This window comes from Delphinapterus leucas, chromosome 1 (assembly GCF_059928025.1).
Source record: "Delphinapterus leucas isolate spDelLeu-1000000601 "Yukka" chromosome 1, BTC_Dleu_Yukka2, whole genome shotgun sequence".
NCBI classification, from domain to species: Eukaryota; Metazoa; Chordata; class Mammalia; order Artiodactyla; family Monodontidae; genus Delphinapterus; species Delphinapterus leucas.
Window position 1 is genome coordinate 148,667,041 of NC_143129.1, and position 22,545 is coordinate 148,689,585.

General features: G+C 36.2%; 1 protein-coding gene across 8 annotated transcripts in view; it reads left to right on the plus strand.

Annotated features, from left to right (window-relative positions):
- Positions 1 to 22,545, plus strand: part of FAF1 (Fas associated factor 1) — a 487,383-nt gene that overhangs the window by 376,868 nt on the left and 87,970 nt on the right. For all 8 annotated transcript variants that reach the window (XM_089922958.1, XM_089923008.1, XM_089922966.1 and 5 more), the window contains 2 exons: positions 15,917 to 16,053; positions 20,725 to 20,813. In XM_089922958.1, the coding sequence (XP_089779084.1) occupies positions 15,917 to 16,053; positions 20,725 to 20,813 (226 nt within the window). The remainder of the gene's footprint in view (positions 1 to 15,916; positions 16,054 to 20,724; positions 20,814 to 22,545) is intronic.

Consider the following 22,545-nt stretch of genomic DNA (forward strand, 5'->3'; position numbering starts at 1 on the left):
CTGGGTAAAAATGCACATTCTATATGCTCCCATGATATCACTGTACTAACTTGTATTGATGGCACTCATTATACTGAATGTTTATTGTCTATCTCCCTGCTAGGTTGTCAGCTCCCCAAGGGAGCTATGTCTGTAATCTCAATGCATTAAAGTGCCTTTTAAAAAATAAGTGTTATATTGGTAAATAAACCAATAATCTCTCATAGGCTTATTGAAACATAATGGATAAGAGAGACCAGTTTGGGTAGTAGAAAGAGCATTGGAAATGCTACCATATCCCTCTAATTGTGCGATTTTCCCCCCACAGCCATTAATAGGAATAATAAAGCAAAAGCCTTCAAAAGCCTTCTCCTTGCAGAACTAAAAATGTCCAGACTGGGTACCTCGTCTTCTGCTGGCACTATAGCACCCCAGCCTATCGTGGCCTATGCTCATGTGCCCCAGGCACCCACCATCTGGAAAGAGGATTGAATTCCAACCAAGACAAGTTTATCCATTGGTTCCAAAGTTTCTTCCCCAGACTCACCAAGTCTCTATGATATCTCTAAAGTAACTGGCCTCTCAAATGGGGCCATTTGAGATGGTACTCTGAGCCTTCTGCACTGGTGGTGACATTGATCAAAGTAAATATGCCCATAGGATATATAGGAATACTGGACTGGCTTCATGATGAGCTGTGCCAAGAAGGTAGGCAAAGGTCCATTTGGGCACCTTCAGAATTAAATATAGAGAGAACTATATAAAACACTAGCACAATAAGTATTGATTTGCTTACCTCTATTAGAGCTGTTTGGGACTGGGTAATGAGAACATTGGCACATGAGTGCCCTTGGTGCTGAACTGCAGGTTCTTGACTGAAGTTGCTTCACAAAGGAAAGCCATATAACATCTGTGGCACAATAAACCACCAATATTAACCAGTAATAAGTGGGTTGATGGGTGTCACTTGTTCTGAACAGGCCCACATGGCAAACGTCTTACTTAGTACATCCAATATAGGTATTGTTTTAGATTATCTAATTCTAGAAAATTTAAACATTGAATTTGACTAGGATAGTGCCAACTGGGTAATTAGCCGGCTATGAGTGCTGAAAAATAAGTTGCTTATATGTAAGTTCCTGAGTTGAAAGTGGCACATCAGTGTACATGCTACACAGTGTTAAATCAGGCATTGCACACTATTTCTAAGCAGTGTTCCCTAGGAATTGCTGACAGTGCCAGAGTTACACAGGTTGCATGTAACATACATAGCTTTGTATTAAATTTTGCATACACAGTTAGTACCAATGTTCAAAGACAGAATTCTGTTGCCTATCAATATTAGCTTTTGAATTTAATGCACTTGGGTGCAGTATATCAGGTCACTGTAGACTTCTGCTGCTATGCTGACAGGTACTTGTTAGCCTTCATATTCAAGTGATAGTTTTCCACATTACTTAATCTTTGGCAAGAGTTAATTGGCTTAAATCTCTTATCAGTAGGTTGTCTTTGCCTGCACTTGCCATCACAGTGGCTTACCCTTAATTCCAAAGTACTCACTGGTTCATGCCTGGCTGAAGCTAGCTGACCATGTTACTCTAGCCCTACACTTCCATTTGATACAGCAAATATAACCCAGGTGTGGGGTCTGCATGGGAGACACAAGGAGTGTTAATATCCAGCTGCTACCCTAGGAGAGATATGGATTCTGCAAAAGTAGCTGATAAAACAGATGGACATGTTGTGGTCAGAGTACTACAGAGAGCCTTCATGCCAGGTTTCCATATAATTTTGCCCAAACTTCTTTATTTCCTTTGTGACACGTTTTCCTTCCCATACTTGCAAAGGAAATGTATTGCCATCCTATACATCCCAGGTCAAGGCTTAATTAATGCTTTAAAATAAAGGTTCTAAAACACTAGGAGAGTTTGTCATTTTCTCCCTGGTTTGTTTTGTGAAGAGGGAGGAGAGAAGGTGAGGAGGAACCCCTCCTGTTCCATGATTACATCCTACCCGCTCATTTTCTCCTTTTCTCCTCTGCTTTTGATTTTTAGTGGCGGTCTTAACAGAATGTCAAGATCAATTTGCAGCATGGTTTAACTCAAGGTTTGCGTTCTGCCAGCAGCAATTGTCCCTGCAAACAATGCCGTGTGTTCTTGTAACTTCAGAAGCTTTTAGAAGGATCATGGCAAGGGCAGCATCTAATGACTTTATTAGTGTAGGGTTTCAAAATGGGCTCAGTAATTGTTCATATCTCTTTGTCAGCAAGTCATAATTACTGCTCAGCATTGTCCAAGGGTGCACTTGTGAATAGTTTCCTAATAGTACTGAAAGGAAGGAAAAGAGGGAAAGGATAAAAGGTGATGGCCTCTTACAATTGAGAAGAAGCCAGTCTGTATATAGATGATGGCTAAACTGTTTATAATACATTCTTTACTCTTTTTAAAATAGACAATTATCCTTTTAAAAGTGTTCTTTGAGATAACTTTAAATTACCAGTTTTCAAGCTTTTTAAACTCTGATTTGGATACTTCCCACACTATTACCTAATACTACAATCATAACTGCCTGGTGGTGCATGCATTGTATCTGAATCAAGCACTTGTGTAAAAAAAATTTATTTCCTTGACATTAATCAAATTAATGCTATTCGGGAAATATATATTTAACTCAGATAGAGTTGTCTGTTTTCACAGTCTACATGAAAACTGTTGTTAGGAAAGAACAATACAAGGTGATACTGTTGACAAGATAGTCCAAAAGAACATTTAAGTTTTTATCAAATCCAATTTTCCTCATGCACTAGACTTTTCTTGTTACTCTCTTGGCGTTCTTCTTGGTCTTTCTCCTAAACACTCTGTGCTTTGAGTATTCTAGGGATCTTGATTTTGAGAGTGATAGAACTGAAAGAATCGTTGCCTTTTCAAGATATATAAAGCTTGAGCTTCACACCAAGACTTCTCCCCTTTGTGCTGTGTTGCCAAACCCTTACCTGTTCTGTGACTCCCTGCAGTGTACTCATGTATAGTTATGTGCAAATATTCACTTCCAGTAGCTAGTTATTCTCGTATTTTAGGGTATACAGATTCAAATGAATATGACTGCCAGAGGCACTCGATCCAGTTTATATATATAGATTACAAAACATGAGTTATCTAATGAAACAAATTCTAAAAATAAGACATTTCCAAAATAAAATATTTTTTAAAGTAATATACCCCATCATGTCTTTTGCTTTTCTTCTTATCTGAAATTGATAAGATCTAAAGAGATTTATTTGTTTTCTTAATTGCTTTGTCAATGTTGATAATTTTTATATTCATGATTGTTTCTGAAGAATTTTTACTCATCATGTCACCTATGCCATTTAAACTGGTAGCACATTTCTCTCTTTCATAAATACTGGTAGTAAAACACTGAGAAAGCTGTAAAAGAAACATGTTAGTTCAGTCATGTAAAACCACCTATGGAAACTGGTTCCTCTGACATTTTTCCAGTATTTGCCTGTCAGTCTACATAGATGCGCAAAAAGGTTTTAGTGCCCAATAATCTTAATGATCAAATCTGCCAAATATACCACCAAAAATTGAAAGAGGAAATAACTGTTAGTCTGGAATTGGAGAGTGAGGTGAAATCCTATTTCTTACATGTTTGGGTAATTTGTTAGGGAATAGGTTTGGTATCCTTTCCTTCAGCATATGTTTGTATCTTTGTATTTGATTGCATTCTAGTAATAAAGTGACAGTTTTATATTATTTACAAATAAAGAGTTAACTGTAGGGATTTTTAAACAGCCATCCGTTAATTTATCTGCTGTTGGCTGACTCAGTCTGTAGCCACAGCAGCAATTTTTTAAATCCTCCTAAATTGTTGCCTTCTGCGTATCTTTCCTTTCCTCAATATGTGATCAGCACCAAGAAGGTCCTCTTTAACATACTTCTCTACAGATCTCAACTAAGGAAGGGATGAGGCAAGTTTATATGAACAATAAAGATGCTATGACTATTATATCTCAATATGAGAAATTATATTTCCCAGTCCCACTTTCAAATAAGGTATTGGAGGTTCTGAGCTGCTCCCAAATAAGTTACTTAATTAACAGCCACAGCAACAAAAATTTATTATTTGGACATTACAAAAGCTATGTAAGTATTATTTATTAGTTCCTAAAGCAAAACCTATTCACATTTAAACATGTCAGTTGCTATTCTTAAAAGACTGATTTTCAATACAACTGTTTCTTCACTATTTATATATGGACAGTCATATGCCAGTCATAAAATGTAGGGCAGTTAAGAGGAAAGAGTCAGTCTAGGATTATGAAAAACAAGGGGTTATTAGGCAAGTGGTATAACATATCTAGATTTTTTTTCTTCTATGAAAATGGGGGAGGGGTGACCCTATTTGAACTTTTTATCTCTAAAATTCTGTGACTTTCTGATGACTTGAACATATAGTTTTCAATATAAGCAAGATTAAAAATGAATGTTAGTAAAGTTTGTAAGTAGATTGTAGCATACTGCCCTTACCAGCTTGTGTTCTAGTCAGAGTGACCTTAGTGGGCTATAGCTAAGGAAGCCACAGTCATTTTCCACCTCTTTCACCAATAAAGGCATCTTCCTTACCCTTAGAATTGTCCTTCAAGCTCTTGCTATGTGATGGGAGCTTCTAGAGTGTCAATAGCTAAGATCAAGATTAACACCACTGCTTTAAAAAAACACACACATAACTGCAATCATTAAGCCCCAGCTATGTGTCAGACACTATATATATATGAGCTCATTTAATCCTCACTCTCTATACATTACCCCATTTAACCACAATTCTGCAAGGTAAATGACAAAGTCCAATTTCACATGTGAGGAAACTATTTTTGGCTCAGAGAAATTCTGTAACTTACCCAAGGTCATGCAAGTGATTGTATGACCCCAGATCCCAGATCTACCTGTGCTTTTCTGCTACATAATGCTTTTTGTCCCATAATGCTTCTTGTCCCATGACCTTGTCAAGCTGGATTATTACCAGCAAAGTTGTACTAAATAACTGTGCGTAGCCCTGTGGGAGATATAAGAGAAGTATAAGACATGGATCTTTTGCTCAGGTAACAAATAAACATGGAATTCACCATATCTTAGAGTTGTGGGCTAGAAGCATTCTTAGTTAACATCCAGTTTGCAACTGTGCAGGCATTTTTCCCTGTATTATGTCTAACTGATATTACTACAGTCTCTACCTGAATACTGCTAGGGACAGAGAAATGAAAGCTTCAAAAGATAGTGTATTTTTGAGCTGCTCTAAAAGCTGGGAAAGGTTTTTGCTATAGTGCTTCTTCCCATAGAGAGTTTCTGCAACTTTCTCCCTTTTGGTTCTAGTTTTGGCCTTGGAATTACCTGGAATAAGCCTAACTTCTCTTCTTCATTATAGTCCTTTATCAGTTTAACCACAGCTATCTTGTCTGTCTTAATTTTCTTACCTTTCCAACCAAGATATATTTATTTCTTCCATTGTTCCTTGTATGGTAGGGTGTCTAGACCTAGTCCATTCTAAAGGGGCCCAGAATCGAGCATAATGCTTCAGAGGAAATTTGTCTGATGCTATGCTCAATTCTAGTCTGTAATTTTATTGAACTGAAGGAGTCAACTAAAATCCCCTAGCAGTATTTCAGGTATGGGGTGGTCCAGAATGGGCTGGGTCTGAGTTGTTATTAAACCAGATCTCTGCCATTCTCTACTAATGCAGTTGATTGACAAGATTTTTTGAAGTTTGGATTCTGTTAACTCTCCCAAATTTTATCACTCGTAAACAATAACTGAACTTCTTATCATCTCCACTCCTGTTATCATTCTTGATACTTCTCTCAGTTCCCAGACCTGTCCAACTCCAGAGAAACTTTTTTCTTCTCTTTATTCACCACACTTAGATGTGGTCATAAATAGAAACTGTATCACCTTATATATTTGGATTTCAAACATCTGGCTCTGACCAGCACTTCCTTTTCTACTCACTTGCTCAGTGTCACCAGTGCTAAAACTTTTTTTTTCTTATCATGCCCTTCAATCTATTGACCCATACCACTTCACTCCATCCACCCTTTCCTGTGTCCAATCTTCATTTCCTTCCTTGTCCTAATTAAATTTTAAGGTCCATCATGATCACTTCTTTGTAATACTTTAAACTCCCTCATCTCTGTCTTCCTCCATTGCATTCAATTTGTTAAACCCAACTATTCACCTTCCTTTTGCCTGTGCCTGGCAGTTGAACATTGCTGGAGATGATCACTCCACCTGATTTTTAAAAAAAATAAACACAAGCTAAGTTTTATATATAAACACTGAATTCAACTCTGTAATTCTGGCAGCTAAAGGAGAAAAAGGAAATGTGATAGGCATCTCCTCATTCATTCATCTATCCATACAATGTACATTTATTGAGTTTCTATTATGCACCAGGTACTATGCCTTAGAGTTTACAGATTACCATTTAAAATTCTCATTGTCTGATAAAAGGAAGCCTAATAGTTCATCTCAAAATTTCCTGGCACTGAATTCAAGGAAGAATTTTATTGCATGATTTTTTATTTGACAATCATTAGGAAATATAATAAACAGTTATTTTTCTACTGTTGTTTTGTGTAAAATAGATCACTTTAAATAGATGTTTCTTATATCACTCCCCTGTAAAAACAGAGAGCTCCATGTTAAATCATTTTTCAGTAAAGGTAGTTCTTTAGTTGATATGGCCCTTAGATATTCCTTTTTTTCGTGATCTAACTCATAACAGGTATAGAGCTTAGAGGAAAAGCCTACATAGTAAACTTGTTCATTCAGCTCTTTCTGTCAGACATCAGCTGTCTCAAATGAGCCTTTGTCAAGAGCTGGGTTGTAATCGATTCTTTCTTGAAAGCTTTGATAAGTGACTGAAGTGCTAATACTCTGTGCTGTTGGTCATTTATGTTTTAAAGACTTTTCTCCTATGTATAAGATTTCTACTAATGCTCTCCCACATTTCTTTTATCCATTAGAATAATAGTTCTTTTCAAATACACAAGGAAATTGTGTATAAATGTCAGGGTTTCAAGAGAAGCCAACCAACTCTGAAAAATTTTTGTATAATAATGCTGAACAATTTGTATATAATAATAAAATCACAGTCTCCAAATTTTTCAGGAGGAAAACAATCAGAGAACATAGCATGAAAATATATGTATATATCTTCAGTCTCTACCTTAGAGTAGGGAATAATCTTATGATGATTCTGTAGAAGTTATACAGCAATATAATACATTTGTTCAGTGATAAGAGTCTGAGATTTGCTGTTAAAACTTATTTTAGGAAACATTTTGCCATATCCATAATTTGGGGGGAAGGGGAGAGAAAGGAAAAGCCAATTTTGACTCTGAAGCATATAAAAGGAAGGAAGAAGAGGTATTGATTAATCCACAGACCAATTCCAAAAGTAGGTATCATTACCTTCACTTTATATGTGAGAAAACTAAGGCTCAGAAAGATTAAGTCATCCAAAGAAACAACTAGTGGGCTTCCCTGGTGGCGCAGTGGTTGAGAGTCCGCCTGCCGATGCAGGGGACATGGGTTGTGCCCCGGTCCGGGAAGATCCCACATGCCACGGAGCGCCTGGGCCCGTGAGCCATGGCCACTGAGCCTGCGCGTCTGGAGCCTGTGCTCCGCAACGGGGGAGGCCACAACAGTGAGAGGCCCGCGTACCGCAAAAAAAAGAAAAAAAAAAAAGAAACAACTAGTAAGTGACAAAATCAGGTTTATTTGACTCCAAAGTCTTTGTTCTTCCCACAATATTATGCTGCTTGCAGTAATTCCTACTTTCTCTAATATGTTAATATTTGGATACTTTACACCTCTTCTAAGTCACATTTTCAGTCAGTGGGTGGTGACAAGATGAAATTATGTAAAAACTGCAGTATGCTAAAAGTCAGGAGGGGAGCTTAGAGTATGAACTTGTGGACAATACCTGCTATTTTGAAATGGGACCAAGTGACCTATCAAGGTAGAAGCATAGTGAAAGAGACCTGGGAGACCATGATAATTCATACCAACTAACTGTCCTAGTTAAACTGATTTCAGCAAAGTAGTTGGAAGAGGAAAAGGAAGGTTGTATGGTCAACATTGTCATGGTGGAGATAAAGGTTACTAAAGCATGAACTGGCCCTTTCATGTAACAAATACATACTGTTTGGCAGTAGGTGCTAGGAATGCAGAGGTGAATAAGAGATAATTCTCCTAATAGCAGTTCAGGAGCACTATCTTGGAACAGAAAGTTCTCCCTGATTTCTAAACTCCCATTCCGTTCTCTGATTTTTTCCAGCACTTAATCTGAACTAATTAATCTAGCCCCCAGTTATATATCAGATTATGTTTCCTGTTTGAGGCTATAACCCTAAATATTCTTAGTGTTTTAAGGACACAAACCATGTCTTACCTTGTTGTATATTTCATAGGCCCTCATAAATACCGATCAGTTGGCAAAAGGCAGAACACAGAAGAAATATTATCTGGCATTTAACATAAATTTGCCCTCTTGTATAGCCCCTGGAAAATGAATCTTCTCTTTACATTGCTAGAGAAAGAATTTCTGCATTTGATAAGACATTGGGTTCAATGTTCTCTGTTCTCTCTCCCAACTTAAAATAAAATGGGGTACTTACGTGTTTATGTTCTTACTCTTCGTGAGAAGGCAGCCAATTATCTATTTATTTATGATTATTGTCCCTCCAAAAAAATTAGTATAAATCAGTCCCTATAGATTAGTTACAGCCCTGTCATTAAACTGTCAGTGCCTCAAAGCCTTTCCACTAGAGTGATTTATAGATGACAACAAGGAGATATTTGTGTTTTCTTTTTAACTCTGACTACTAGTCTGTTAAGACAATTTAGCAGTTTACTGTTACTGGGTAGTCTTAAACCACAGACAGGTAAGAGATGCTTTTCAGATTAAATCTTCCCAAAGTGTCATCCTCTGTTTTCTTAAATTTGCCTTTAGTTTGGCTGTGTTCTCTAACATGGATACAATATTTGCATTTGCACGGAGAGGCATTATACTATCCTTTTAGAAAACAATTTGGCAATATAAACCACTAATCATTAAATGATTCTATACCTTTTTACCCTATAATTCCACTTCACAGACAGGCTTTTTTCCCTAAGGAAATACTTTAAGAATTTATCTAAGTATTTTTTATAATGTTAAAAAAAACTAGAAAGAAAAATGTAGCTGTAGGTGAATAGCTATGAATATAACAGCTTATACATCTACACAATGGAATATTATTCAACCATTTAACATGCTGGTTCATTACTATCGTATAGAAGGCTAAAAAACTGTATCCAACTAAACACTGATTACCACAAAAAGGAAAAGATATATTTGAGCAAAAAGACTGATAAGAAATAGACAAATGTGATTAACATTGTGTTAAAAGTTTGGGATTTCATGCAATTTTTCTTTATTTTTATAAGAGAGTTACTATCTTACTTTCAAATTGTTTATTTATTGATTGGGCAATACATTCACTTTAATCAAAACTCAAAAGTTATAGAAAGGTATGTAATGAAAAGCCTCCTACTTATCCTTGTTTCTAAGTTACCTTTTCTAGAGGTAATGTTTCAAGTTTCTTATATTTGTCCATCCAGAGATTATTTTATATGTAAGCAAACAAATATATAATTATTTTTCCCCAGTTTTACACAAATGGTAAACACTATTTAACACCCTGCTTTTCCCACTAACATTATATCTTAAAAGATAGTTCATATCAGTTCATAACCCTTTCTATTTCATGGCTACATAGTATTCCTTTGAATTCTATAAGGTACTATAATTTATTTAACTAGATCCTAGTGGTTGACATTTTGGTTATGCCCAATATTCTGCTATTACAAGCTTACAGTAAATAACTATGCACATATGTTTCCATCTGAAACTACATCTGTAGGTTAAATTCCCAGTTGTAGGAGTGCTAGATTAAGAGTTTGTGCATATTTAATTTTAATAGACACTGGCAAATTGCCCACAAAGGAGTTGGTACCAATTTCACTCCTACTAACAGTGTACAGTAGTGCCTGTTTCCCTGTAACCTTGCCAATGCAAGGTGTTACCAAAATTTTTTTGTCTTTACTAATCTGACAGATGAAAAATGGTTTCTTAGTGTACCTTTAATTAGGACTTACTCATTATGAGCTATTTTGAGTATTTTTTCACATGTTTATGAGCCATTACTGTTTCCATTTCTTGAAGCTGTCTTTATATATTATTTGTGGATCTTTTCCTAATTGTTTGTTAAGAGTTCTTTATATATTAAGGAAATTAGACCTTTTTCTGTAGTTTGAAATTCAGAATTTTTTCCCCTGTTCATCATTTATCTTTTGGCCGAGTTATGGTGTTTGTTACCATGTGAAAATAGTCGAAATTATCAATTGTGTCTTTTATGCTTTACTCTGCTTCAGCTATACTAACCTTCTTGTCACCTTTCAAATATGCTAGATACTCTCCAACTTTAAGGTCTTTGTTTCTGCTGTTCTCTCTGCCTGGAATTCTCTTCCTAAAGATATGTGTTCCGCTTCCTCCTTCACCTCTTTTGAATCCTTGATCAAATATCAACTTCTCAGTGAGACCTGACTTCTCTATTTAATATTGCAAACCACCCCCCACCCGGCCTTGTTTTTCCTCCATCACCTGGAGCTCACAGACTGTAATTTTGTGTCACATCGAATTGCAGCTCACCTATACAAATGAAGCAAGTGAGAATTATCATCTTCAATGTGGTCATCACCTCAGGAGACTAGACACTTGGTCCAGTGAATATGCCATTGCCCAAAACATTTAGGGGACAACTTCTTTAAAAGCTACCTTCAGAGAGAGCTTAAAGCCTTTCAAGGAAAGCAGTCCTGCGTCCTAAAAGCGGTATTTCTCAAAGTGTGTTCCATTAACCACTTATATCAGAATCACCTTGGATGGGGTTGGGAGCTTATTAAAAAGGCAGTTTCCTGGGCCTTACCCCACATCTGTTGGATCAGAATCTCTGGGGGATGGGGCTGAGGAACTTGCGTTTTGAATAAACTTCATAGGTGATTCCTAGGCCATTAAAGCTTGCAAATCACTGCCTTTATAGTCAGTGTCTTCCAGCTTGTTTACCTAACTCATTTTGAACCAAAGACTTAGGACTATTTCAAAAAATCAAAGCCACCCTTAAAGGACAAAGGCACATATGCCAGTGGTGCTGAAGATCATCTCAGGGAATGAGCTGAACAATGGATAGGCATGCAGACTTGTGGAAATGATGTTGTGGAAGGAGACAAAAGTCTTTGGCTGGTTTTGGTATGCTTGACAATGCTAGCACCTTGATAAGTCTTACTTCACACGTTAAAGGACCTTGGCTTTAACTTCCCTATTAAAAGGAAAAGAAGAAGAAAGGAGAATTGTGTGTTGGCTAGATAGGTATGATCTCTAAGGTCCTTTCTCTATTTTGTGTTCTGGTTATTCTACTGTTGTACATAAATGTTTTTTAACCAACCCTGAACACATGAATGAATATGTATAAGTAATGAGGCTTATTACTATAGCAAAAACTGCAAGCTTGGTTTGCTTTAAAGAGAAGAGCCTCCTTAAATCAAAGTGACTTCAAAAGAAGTAGTATAAAAAACAAACAACAACAACCAAAAAACACTTGGCGACCCATATTGGAAAAGTCCTATAGTACTGTTGAATGTGAATTTCTGCTCAATGACCTTTCGTTTTGGACAAATGGTTCACACATTATCAGAAAGACATTTAATGTGTTTAATGATTCAAGGGTAAGCAGCCAGGAATTGTGATACTGATTCTTGGTTTTAAATTAGTTAACATTACTAAACATAAATTGCAGCATTTATAATTGTACTTACTTATTTCTCAAATATCAATACCTACCCTTTCATTCTCTGAATGAAAATAAAACCAATGACTGTATTTGTCTAGTCAACAATTCTTTCATGCTATGTCTTACTATGCAAAAAATCTTTCAGTGTTGGCCCATAGGTATAAGTTACCATTTTAATCCTGAAAATAATTATGATAAAAATGTTAAATATCATGATGCATTTAATAATGATTAAATAGCTACCAATTTTAAGGGCCTACCATATTCTAAGCACAATTCTGAGTACTTTCTGTAACTTACAAGAATATAAGTATTTTAAAGATGTGTTATTTCCAGTTTATATATGAGGCTCCTTTAAACTTATGGAAGTCACATTGAAATGCATAATCAGGAAGCCTCACACAGAGGCTTAGCAGTTTTGTAGCCTCCATTTTTTATCAAACGTGCCTCTTTACATTACCTGGTGTACAGTAGGTAGGCAGTAAGTGTTTGTGGAATTTCATCACCCTCCCCCTAAATTGCTGTGTTTCTTTTTTTTTTTAAAAGAAGATGTTGGGGGTAGGAGTTTATTATTTAATTTATTTATTTTTGCTGTGTTGCGTCTTCGTTTCTGTGTGAGGGCTTTCTCTAGTTGTGGCAAGCGGGGGGCCACTCTTCATCGCGGTGCGCGGGCCTCTCACCATCATGGCCTCTCTTGTTGCGGAGCACAGGCTCCAGACGCGCAGGCTCAGTAGTTGTGGCTCACGGGCCTAGTTGCTCCGCGGCATGTGGGATCCTCCCAGGCCAGGGCTCGAACCCGTGTCCCCTGCATCGGCAGGCGGACTCTCAACCACTGCGCCACCAGGGAAGCCCCTTGCTGCGTTTCTTTTAGTATGTATTTTATGTTGAAGTGCAGTTTAGTAAAAGTCAATGACTTATGTAATTATGAGTTTGATTGAAAGAACTAAACTATATCCTGTTTTGAATTAAAATGAGATTACTTTTTCGTATATCTGATTTATTAGTAATCCTGGTTTCCATTAGCAAGATAGAAATGATCTCTGCTTCAGAGACTGAAAATTTTACTAATGATTAATAAACGGTAGCCATCAGATGTTCTGTTTATTTTTCTCCCCAAACTTTAGATGAAAACCACTTTATCTTATCTTTCCAATTTTAGCCTTCTAATAGCAAGAATTGGTGAATATAAGCTACTAATTATGTTTTTTCTTTTCTTTCCTTTTGGGCATGCCGCACGGCATGCAGTCTTAGCTCCCCTACCAGGGATTGAACCCACACCCCCTTCAGTGGCAACACAGCGTCCTAACCATTGTACCTCCAGGGAATTCCCTATATCTTGTTTCTTTACCAAGGCCAGAGTGTGAGGCTTCCCGCTCCCTCTCCCCACCACCTCCACCACGACCTACCCACCCACCCCTCCAGGGACCAGTGAGTTGCAGGAATGCAATTGCTGTGGAAATCATTTCTCCCTTCATGACACCTGACTCTGATGAACACCATATGCAGTTCGATTGACAAGTTTGATGCTGCCACTAGATGCACTGGCACACTTTTATATCTTCACAAGGAAGAAATACCACAAATATGAGAACCACATTTGTTCTCTTAAAACAACTTGTTTTTCCCATGTTTGATTTTGCTCTAATGTTTTGAACTGGATTTTTGCTGCTGGTAGTGTGCTGCGAATGGTAACTTTGTGTTGTGAATGATCTTGAGAGGAAGAAGCAGAACCTCCCAGCCATGAGAAAGATTTGATATTTGTGTTGTGAAGTTCTTGTAAATTATAATGGAAGGAACTGACAAGTAGGAATTTTTTAATTTGGGGCTGTCCATTGGCCCTACAGGCTGTCGATGATTGCAATTTGAAAATCTCAAAGTAAACATGATCATAGGAGATTAATCAAATTAATTAAACTTTTAACAAAGTCTCTCTTCGATTAGAACAGATTGTTAGTTAAGGCCACTAGAAAACATCAGCCGGCTGTGTGATCCCTTTATATTTCTCAACTGCTTCTAAAATATTAGAATGATTTGCTAATACCTGGTAGAAAACTGATCACTGTGTTTTTTATAGTAATTGAATGGCTTAATGGTTAGTGTGATGTTGAAAGCTGTACCTCCCTTGAATATGTTTCGTGTAGTTTTGAAATTTATGTTATATATTAATTTAAACCAAATAAGATACCTACATTTTCATAATTATTTTCTCTTCTAGCTCATTTTCACAGAAAGGGGATTTGGGATGTACACAGTTGCCAGACAAAATTGTCTTGAAATCAAATTCTTAAAACCACTAAGCCAACCTGCCTGCTTGCCTCCCTTCTTTTCTTCCTTCCTTCCTGACTTCTTTCCTTCCTTCCTTTTTTGGGGGTCTCCTCTTTGGCTAGTATTTAATATCACTTGTGAGGCTAGTGCTGTGATGGCCATCTACTGTGTGATATCCACTTAATCCATTGATGTGAAAGCAACAAGGACTTATTTTCTCCCTTTTGTAGGAAATGGCATTCCAACTGTTTTTTGACATCTTTAATTTTAGAGGTTGCCAATGATCAGATCAGGGTCAAGACTGACTTCAAATATTTTAGTAAGAAGCAGAAAGAAAAATGAGATCCTAACTTTCTAGTCCCCTGATCTACACATCTCCATTGATGAATTAAAGCTATATGGGTGTGAAATTTGGTATGGAGACTTAGGCTGCTTGAGCACCTTTTATCCCATAATAGTTGTGGAATGTGAAGATCTGAATTTTCATGGGGGCACTGATATTTCATGGCCAACAATTGGTTTTTTAAAGGCCTTGTCATTTCAGATTGCCATGGGGTCCGGTTATTGCTGCTGTAAATGTGTATATGAACCTGCCTCCCAATGAACTTATTGCAGTGGTGCTAACTTGTCTTGACACTCTTGCCAACAGTTCTAGTGGCCCTGTGTGTAGTCACCGCACAGGTTTTGTGGAGGATTCAGCCTAAACTTCTGGGATGAATTTCTATGGACAAGAAATATACTGGCTTTAAAAATTAAGAGGTTTGATTCTGTTTTGAATATGGATATCAAATGAATCTGAGCACATGACATTTTAATGCCGTTTGTCTTTTCAAATAGATTTACCTTCTAATGCATGTGATGACAAGACTTTGCTCATCAGCTAGAACATACATTTCAGAGGAGTTGTTACCTAAAATATTATCATAAGGCATAAGAAAACACACGATTTAAGTTGCCTTTCATGAACATAATTAAGAATTAATAAGCCAGTACCAGTGGCTAGTCCCCAGAATTTCCACTGTTTTGCCTTTTGTGACCTGTGTTATTAAAAGTCCATTATTTTTACAGACTTTATTAAATTGGATCTTATTAAAGCATTCTATATTTGCATTTGGTCTTTCATAATTCATTATTATTATGACATTTACTTTTTACCATCAGATCTGAAAACATATCATAAGCTACCCTTTTCTCTTGAAAGAAATGCTAATTTCAAACAGTCCTCTAATAGAAGAGAAAAGCTTTATCAGTTTTTTCATTTATTCCAGATCGTGTTAAGAATACTAATGCTAGACTTCAGTATGCTAATATCTCTGAGCTTTTTTTGGTCAAAAGCTTAGAATTATTATTTTTATCCCATACCAAGTATGAAACTAGAAGACCTCCTACTACTGGAGAAAACACAATTCTAAAGTACAATTCTTGATTCTAAGGACTTGTGAAAATGTTGCTAGATCCTGTTTAGACTAGGATGATGCCGGTTAATTTAACTTTTACCACCCGATACTTGTCCCCTTTAAGAAAATTTTCCTCTTAAAATTCATTTCGTTTGTTTTTCTCATAGTTTAGGGTAATATAGGGTGTGTGGCCTGCTTTTCTGTAGGATAATCATTTCTATACCATTTATGATGTAGTTGAAAACTTAATACAGTAATATTTTACATATTGATATCAGACTGTCTAATTTTAATATAGCTAATAAAACACAATGACTTTTTTCTTAGCGTAGTGATAAATTTATTAAACTCTGAAATGAAACTAACTTTGGATTTTGTCTCATTTTAGATTTCTGACAATGTGCAATAGACACTTTGGCAGCGTTGTTGCACAAACCATTCGGACTCAAAAAACAGATCAGTTTCCACTTTTTCTGATTATTATGGGAAAGCGATCATCTAATGAAGTGTTAAATGTGATACAAGGTAAAGTACATATCATAAGGGAAGTAGAGTGTCTCCTTATGTATGTGATAACCTTGTAATATTTACCATCAAAGCTGAAAGTAATTCTCTGTATTGGTGAATATCTTTGCATTTTAAAATATAGAACACCCGGAAAAAGAATATCTTCAAAAAGTATAGGTGCGGGCTTCCCTGGTGGCGTAGTGGTTGGGAGTCCGCCCGCCGATGCAGGGGGCGCGCGTTCGTGCCCCGGTCTGGGAGGATCCCGCGTGCCACGGAGCGGCTGGGCCCATGGGCCGTGGCCCCTGGGCCTGCGCGTCCGGAGCCTGTGCTCCGCAATGGGAGAGGCCGCGACAGTGAGAGGCCCGCGTACCGCAAAAAAAAAAAAAAAATAGTATAGGTGCTATGAAATATGCTTCATGAAAATCCAACATAAACATCTTAATAAAACTGCACAGCCCTTGGGACATAGGATAATCATGTTAAATATTCAGAATTGCTAAATTTTCTAAACTAGAAATTAAGCCATAATCAGTCATCAAATATGATATTTCATTCATACACACACACACACACACACACACACACACACACACACACATATATTTCTTGCTGTAATGTTGATTGGTTGAAGGAAATCCTTATCTTTAGTTATCTGGAAAAACCAGTGACTGGATATTGTGAATTGAATAGTTCACAGTGGCAGTCGTTTCTCCTCATTTGTGTGAATCCATGTCTAGAATGCAACCCTGAGGTGTGAAGCTATAGGATGCCTGTCAATTTAATCACAGTGCACACATTCTTTACCAAAAAAATGAGTGATATTTTTTATGTTACTAATGTATCCTAAGTATTAGTATAAAAAATTCCTTTATACATGGCAAAGCTTGCATTGAAAACAGTATCTTTTCTATGCCACAGGGAAAAGGATGTTTCAGATGCTCCAAGCTAAAGCTTGTGTCTGAGATACTTAATTTCTGCCCCTATTTGAGTCACAAGTTCTGTAGCAGATAATGTAATGGAGGAAGGGGTATAAATTCAAGTGCCTTTAAAACTCAAAACAAAACCTCTGGTATTTTATGTTTCTCTATAGCTAGAGCATTCACTTTCACAAACAATGTTAAAGAAGACCTGCTGCGGGAATAAAATGCATAGAGTAAATAGATAATGAAGATAATATTTCATTCCTGTTTTCATATTAATTAATCATATTAATTAATTTCATATTAATTAATATTTCATTCCTGTTTGCTGTAATATTTCCAGCAATATTACAGTCAGTAGTGGTTCTCAAAGCATGGTCCATGGGCCCTAGAGGTCCCCTAGATCCTTTCAGGGAATCTACAAGGTCTATTTTTGATAGACTCTTTTTTTGCTTTTTTTTTACTGTATTGACATTTGTACTAAGTGGCGCAAAATCAGTGCTGTGTAAAACTGCTGGCATCTTAGCACAAATCAAGGCCATGACACAGAACTGTACTGGTAGTCATATTTTTCACCTCCATGTATGTGCATTTTTTTAAATTATTATTTTATTAATTTTTAACCATCTTTATAGTTTGTGTGATGCAATGGGCAGACATTTCTCCAGGATGAACAAAGTGAGTCTGTTACTTCAAGAAAAAGAACTGACAACATTTGTTGCCAATGATAAAATTTGAGTTTTTAAGCAAAAAGTTATATCCTCCATTTAAGATTGACAGCTTAAATACTTTTCTGGTGATGTCAATGGTGATGATAATAAATGTGATTTTTTTGATATCATAAAATAAGATGTGTCAACATTCAGAAGAAATGCATGACTCCGTGAACCAATATTTTCCAAATGACCAATGCATAATGTTATAAACTCATGCATGAGTAAAAGATCCATTCAAAGGGCAAAATAGACCAGTGGATTTTAATATAACAAAGTACAATAAGTTCATTGATAACGGTTTCAAATTCCTCACATACCTAACCTTGAAAAAAATTCCACTTGTCAGTTTGGGTGTATTAAAGAAAAATATCTACAATTATCTATTAAAATACTCCTCCTTTTTCCAACTATATATCTGTGTGAGGCCATAATTGCTTCATAAATTTCAACCAAGATAACACATTATAGCTGGTTTAATGTAGATATAGATATGAGAATCCAGTTGCATTTTATTAAACCAGACATTAAAGAAATTTGCAAAAATGTTAAAAAAAATTACATTCTTCTCACTGAACTTTTTCTTTTGGAACATATAGTTATTTTTCATAAATGTGATATTTATATTAACAAATTATGGGGGTTTTTTTGATGTTGATGTGTTTTTTTTGTTTGATGTTTTTTTTTTGATGTTGATTTTTGTTTGATGTTTTTTTTTGATGTTAGTAATTTATTTATTTATTTTTGCTGTGTTGGGTCTTCGTTTCTGTGCGAGGGCTTTCTCTAGTTGTGGCAAGCGGGGGCCACTCTTCATCGCGGTGCGCAGGCCTCTCACTATCGTGGCCTCTCTTGTTGCAGAGCACAGGCTCCAGATGCGCAGGCTCAGTAGTTGTGGCTCACGGGCCTAGCCACTCCGTGGCATATGGGATCCTCCCAGACCAGGGCTCAAACCCGTGTCCCCTGCATTAGCAGGCAGATTCTCAACCACTGCACCACCAGGGAAGCCCCAAATTATGGGTTTATTATTGTTACTTTTAAATGAATTGATAAATATGTTTTAGAAATTTCAGTTTTAATTTCTAACACAGTAAATGTTGGTAACCATAACCCACATAAAAATTCTTCAGGGATCTCAATAGTTTTTAAGAGTATAAAGAGGTTCTGTTGCAATAGGCTATAAAAAATAAATTTTCCCTGAACTGCATTAAATGGAACCTTTCTCCATCTTGGATCATTAAGGGCTTAGGTATAAAATACCTTCAAGTACGGTTTGGCAATGAGCCTGTATAGTTAGGGCTGAAGCATAGTTGATAAGCAGTGACTTTAAGCCTGAAAATTAATGACCAGTGTGTAGTACCTGTAAAATTATACTATTTCCCCATTGATGATTCTAGTACCCTCTACAAAGTATTCATGCCCCATACTCGTTGTTAGTCACTACAGTTTACAAATAAGAAATGGAAACCCAAAGATTTGCCTGGTAACAAAATCTACGTTGAAGTTTCTCTTATTAAACTTTTTGCCATTTGTTATATCTGTTAATAATAACTGTCAGTGATTGTGTGTGTGCTATGTACCAGGCACTTTACATTATCTCTGATCCTTCTAAGAACCCTACAGAGGTAGTGTTATCTTCATTTTGCAGATAAGGAAATTGATCGTTAGAGAGCTAGAGTCACTCCCTCTTCTCTTATTCATTTGTTTACTAAGTGAATATTTATTAAGCCCTTGTCATGTGCTAGGCAATTTCTAGGTACCAGATCATGTAGTTATAAGTAGCAGAACTAGGGTTAGAACTCTGACTACAAAACCAGTTCTGCTTTCTTGGTAACATGATATCACACCAAGATAATACTTGTTCTCTAGCTCATTTATTGAGAGAGTAGTGCTGATGTGAGCAAATTAGATTATTTCTTTGGCTAAGGACCGCAGCTGCTCCCTAACTGCATGTTGCCAGTGGTCATAAGGGAAACTGGGAAAGGACCATTGAAAGATTATGTTAGTCAAACCCTACTCTGGAAGAATACAAGCAAGGATGCTTACTATTTGTTGTCTCGTTGGTGGCCATTCCATTAACGGGACAAGAAGACACCTTCTCAGGCCCTGGAGAAGACAGGCTCTTTTGCCTGTAGGTTTGAAAGAAGAGAAAAATTGCTATATCTTTATGTATCTTCATGAGTTTCCTTCTCTCTTGTAGATGCATCCAAAGCAAATAACAGAACTTAATGCATGCAAGAAATGGCATATATTTGCTATATGTTTGTTACAAACTTGGACAGGGAATAAAATAGCATTCAAGAAAATCAAATATTACAATACCTTCTCCATAAAGATTATAGCATAGTCATTTGAAAGCAGCTGAAAGGGAAAAATATCAGTTGGGAAAAGAAAAAATTTTTTTTTTTCCGAAATTGAATTACTGCTTGTTTCACCAAAGAATTTTTAGTGATAGGAGATAATTCTAAGTAAACAGTATGCTAAGATGGCAAAGGAGACAGGCTTCTGAGTCAGACTCATATGGTTTCAAATCCTGACCCTGTAACTTAACCAACTTGACGTTGGTTAGTCAGGTTACTTGAGCTCTCTAAGCCTCATTTTCCTTCTCATTACAATCAAAATCATAATAACACCTTCATAGAATTGTACAAATTAAATGAGATTTTATATCTATAAACCTAATCACTTAATGTAATTTGTTTGGCATATAAACAAATGGTAGTTGTTGCTAGCGTTATTAAGTAGATATGTTTTCCTAACTTGAAAGATACTTTGATCCTCATGACTTGGATATTCTTCTTGTAGTGCTGAAAGTCCTTCTTATTAAGTAAGAGACTGTTCCCTCAAATCTAAGTATTCTGAAATTTCAATTGCCAGTATACTGCTTTGTTCTCTTTCTGAAAATATGAAACTTTTCAGTGAAAACATGAAAGTTTTTATTAGCATGCCAGTCTGTAATTTTTTTAGACTGTAGTTATTCCTTACTGATTAATTCTAGAATGACTTTCCATTTTATAATGACTTTAATGTGAAGTTTGGCTATCTCCATGTGTTGCTAGGTAACACAACAGTGGATGAGTTAATGATGAGACTCATGGCTGCAATGGAGATCTTCACGGCCCAGCAACAGGAAGATATAAAGGATGAGGTAAGGTGAAATGTTAAGTAGACCTTTAATAGGATTTTGTTGAGATAATTTGTCAAATGGTGATGCTTGCCTATGTCATGATGGATAAATAAGGCATTGATGAAGATGTGTTTCCACATGAACGAAGGGTTTTTATGCCACTGAATTTACCTTTCAGTCCATTCTTTTCATGACCCAAGACCCAACAATTTGTTTAACTTTATGGACATTTATACTTTGCTAGATTTGATGGCAGGAGGTCAATTTACAGGAAACGAATTCTGAAACATGTTTACAGAAGAAACTACAGTTCAGGAAATCCAATCTATTATATGGGTTTTTCACTCACTTTTAAGGTCCTCTTACTCTTTTTAAGTATTGAGATTGATTAGCAATAAACACATTTTACACTTGAACATTTTTTTGAAGCACTGTGAGAATTAGTAAAAAGATCACCAGAATTCTGAATTTAGCAGTCTCCCGAACATATTTACATGGTATAGATGAGATGAGCATGGAACCTCAAATAGAACAATAATAACAGCAATATTCATAATGACAATAGTAGTCAACACTTACTGAATATCTGTAATGTACTAGGCACTATGCAAAGCACTTTACATTTATCATCTCATGTGATCCTCAAAACAATCCCTTGAGGCTGCATATGAGTCAGAGTTCTGGCTGGAAACAGATGACACTTTCAAACTGGGTTGTTTGAAAAGAGTTTAATAAGGGAACTATTTATGAAGATATGGGCAGAGTTTATGGGAGTCAACAATGGATAGTACACTCTAGGGCTAAAGGAAGCCATTACTACCCTTAGGCCTAAAGGCCTAGGAGAAGGTGGTATATGAAGAGGATCGCTTCTATTAGAGAGATATAGCCAACCCTTGGTGAACTGGTAAGGAAGAAACTAAGGAATAGCTTCCCTTTCCTTTTATACTCTGATCTCCTGCTAGTACCTCCTATTGACCTAACCCAACTAGAAACTGAAAGGCAGGCAAGTGAACCCCCCTGGGCAAAAAGCCTAGGTAGAGCATGGATACTGAGGGGCAAATGGAACATAATCCAACACAGATTGGTATTGTCATCTCTACTTTTCAGATGAGAAAACTGAGGATCAAAAAGTTTAAGTTAATTTACCCAAGGGTCACACAGCTAGTAGGATCTATAATAATCTCAAGTAATTATTAGTGCTTTATCAGTCAAGAAATTTCTGGATTTGGAAAACAGTCTCAAGATAAAATATGAAACAAATCTTATCATTTATTAATTTGAGATGCTAAGTTCGTATATCCATCAAATTATTCTTTTTAATTTTCTCTTTGTTTTTAATTTTTAAAGAAAGATTTACATAGAACAAATAAAGGAGAGTTTGATTTCTGAGCAATGATGAAAAGTTTCTGCGTATAATGAGTGTTTTCAATACAATACTCTTTAGCTATTACAAATGGGAAAAACATAAACAATTTCCATTTAACCTTGTACTGTTGTATTTAACTTTATTTACTTGTCTCTGTCTTCTACTAGACTGTGAGTTAAAGAGCAAGGGTTGTATCGTATTCATGTTTGTAACTCTGTCTTCTAACAGTGTACCTAGGACAACGTAGGCACTCAAAAAATGTTTGTAAGTGATTGAATAAATGAATAGTTGAAAGAATTTACATGAAATAATGTGACTTGAAAAAATAATACTTGATTACAATGATATAAAACCTGATGTATCCACATTAACAAATATGAAAATTCT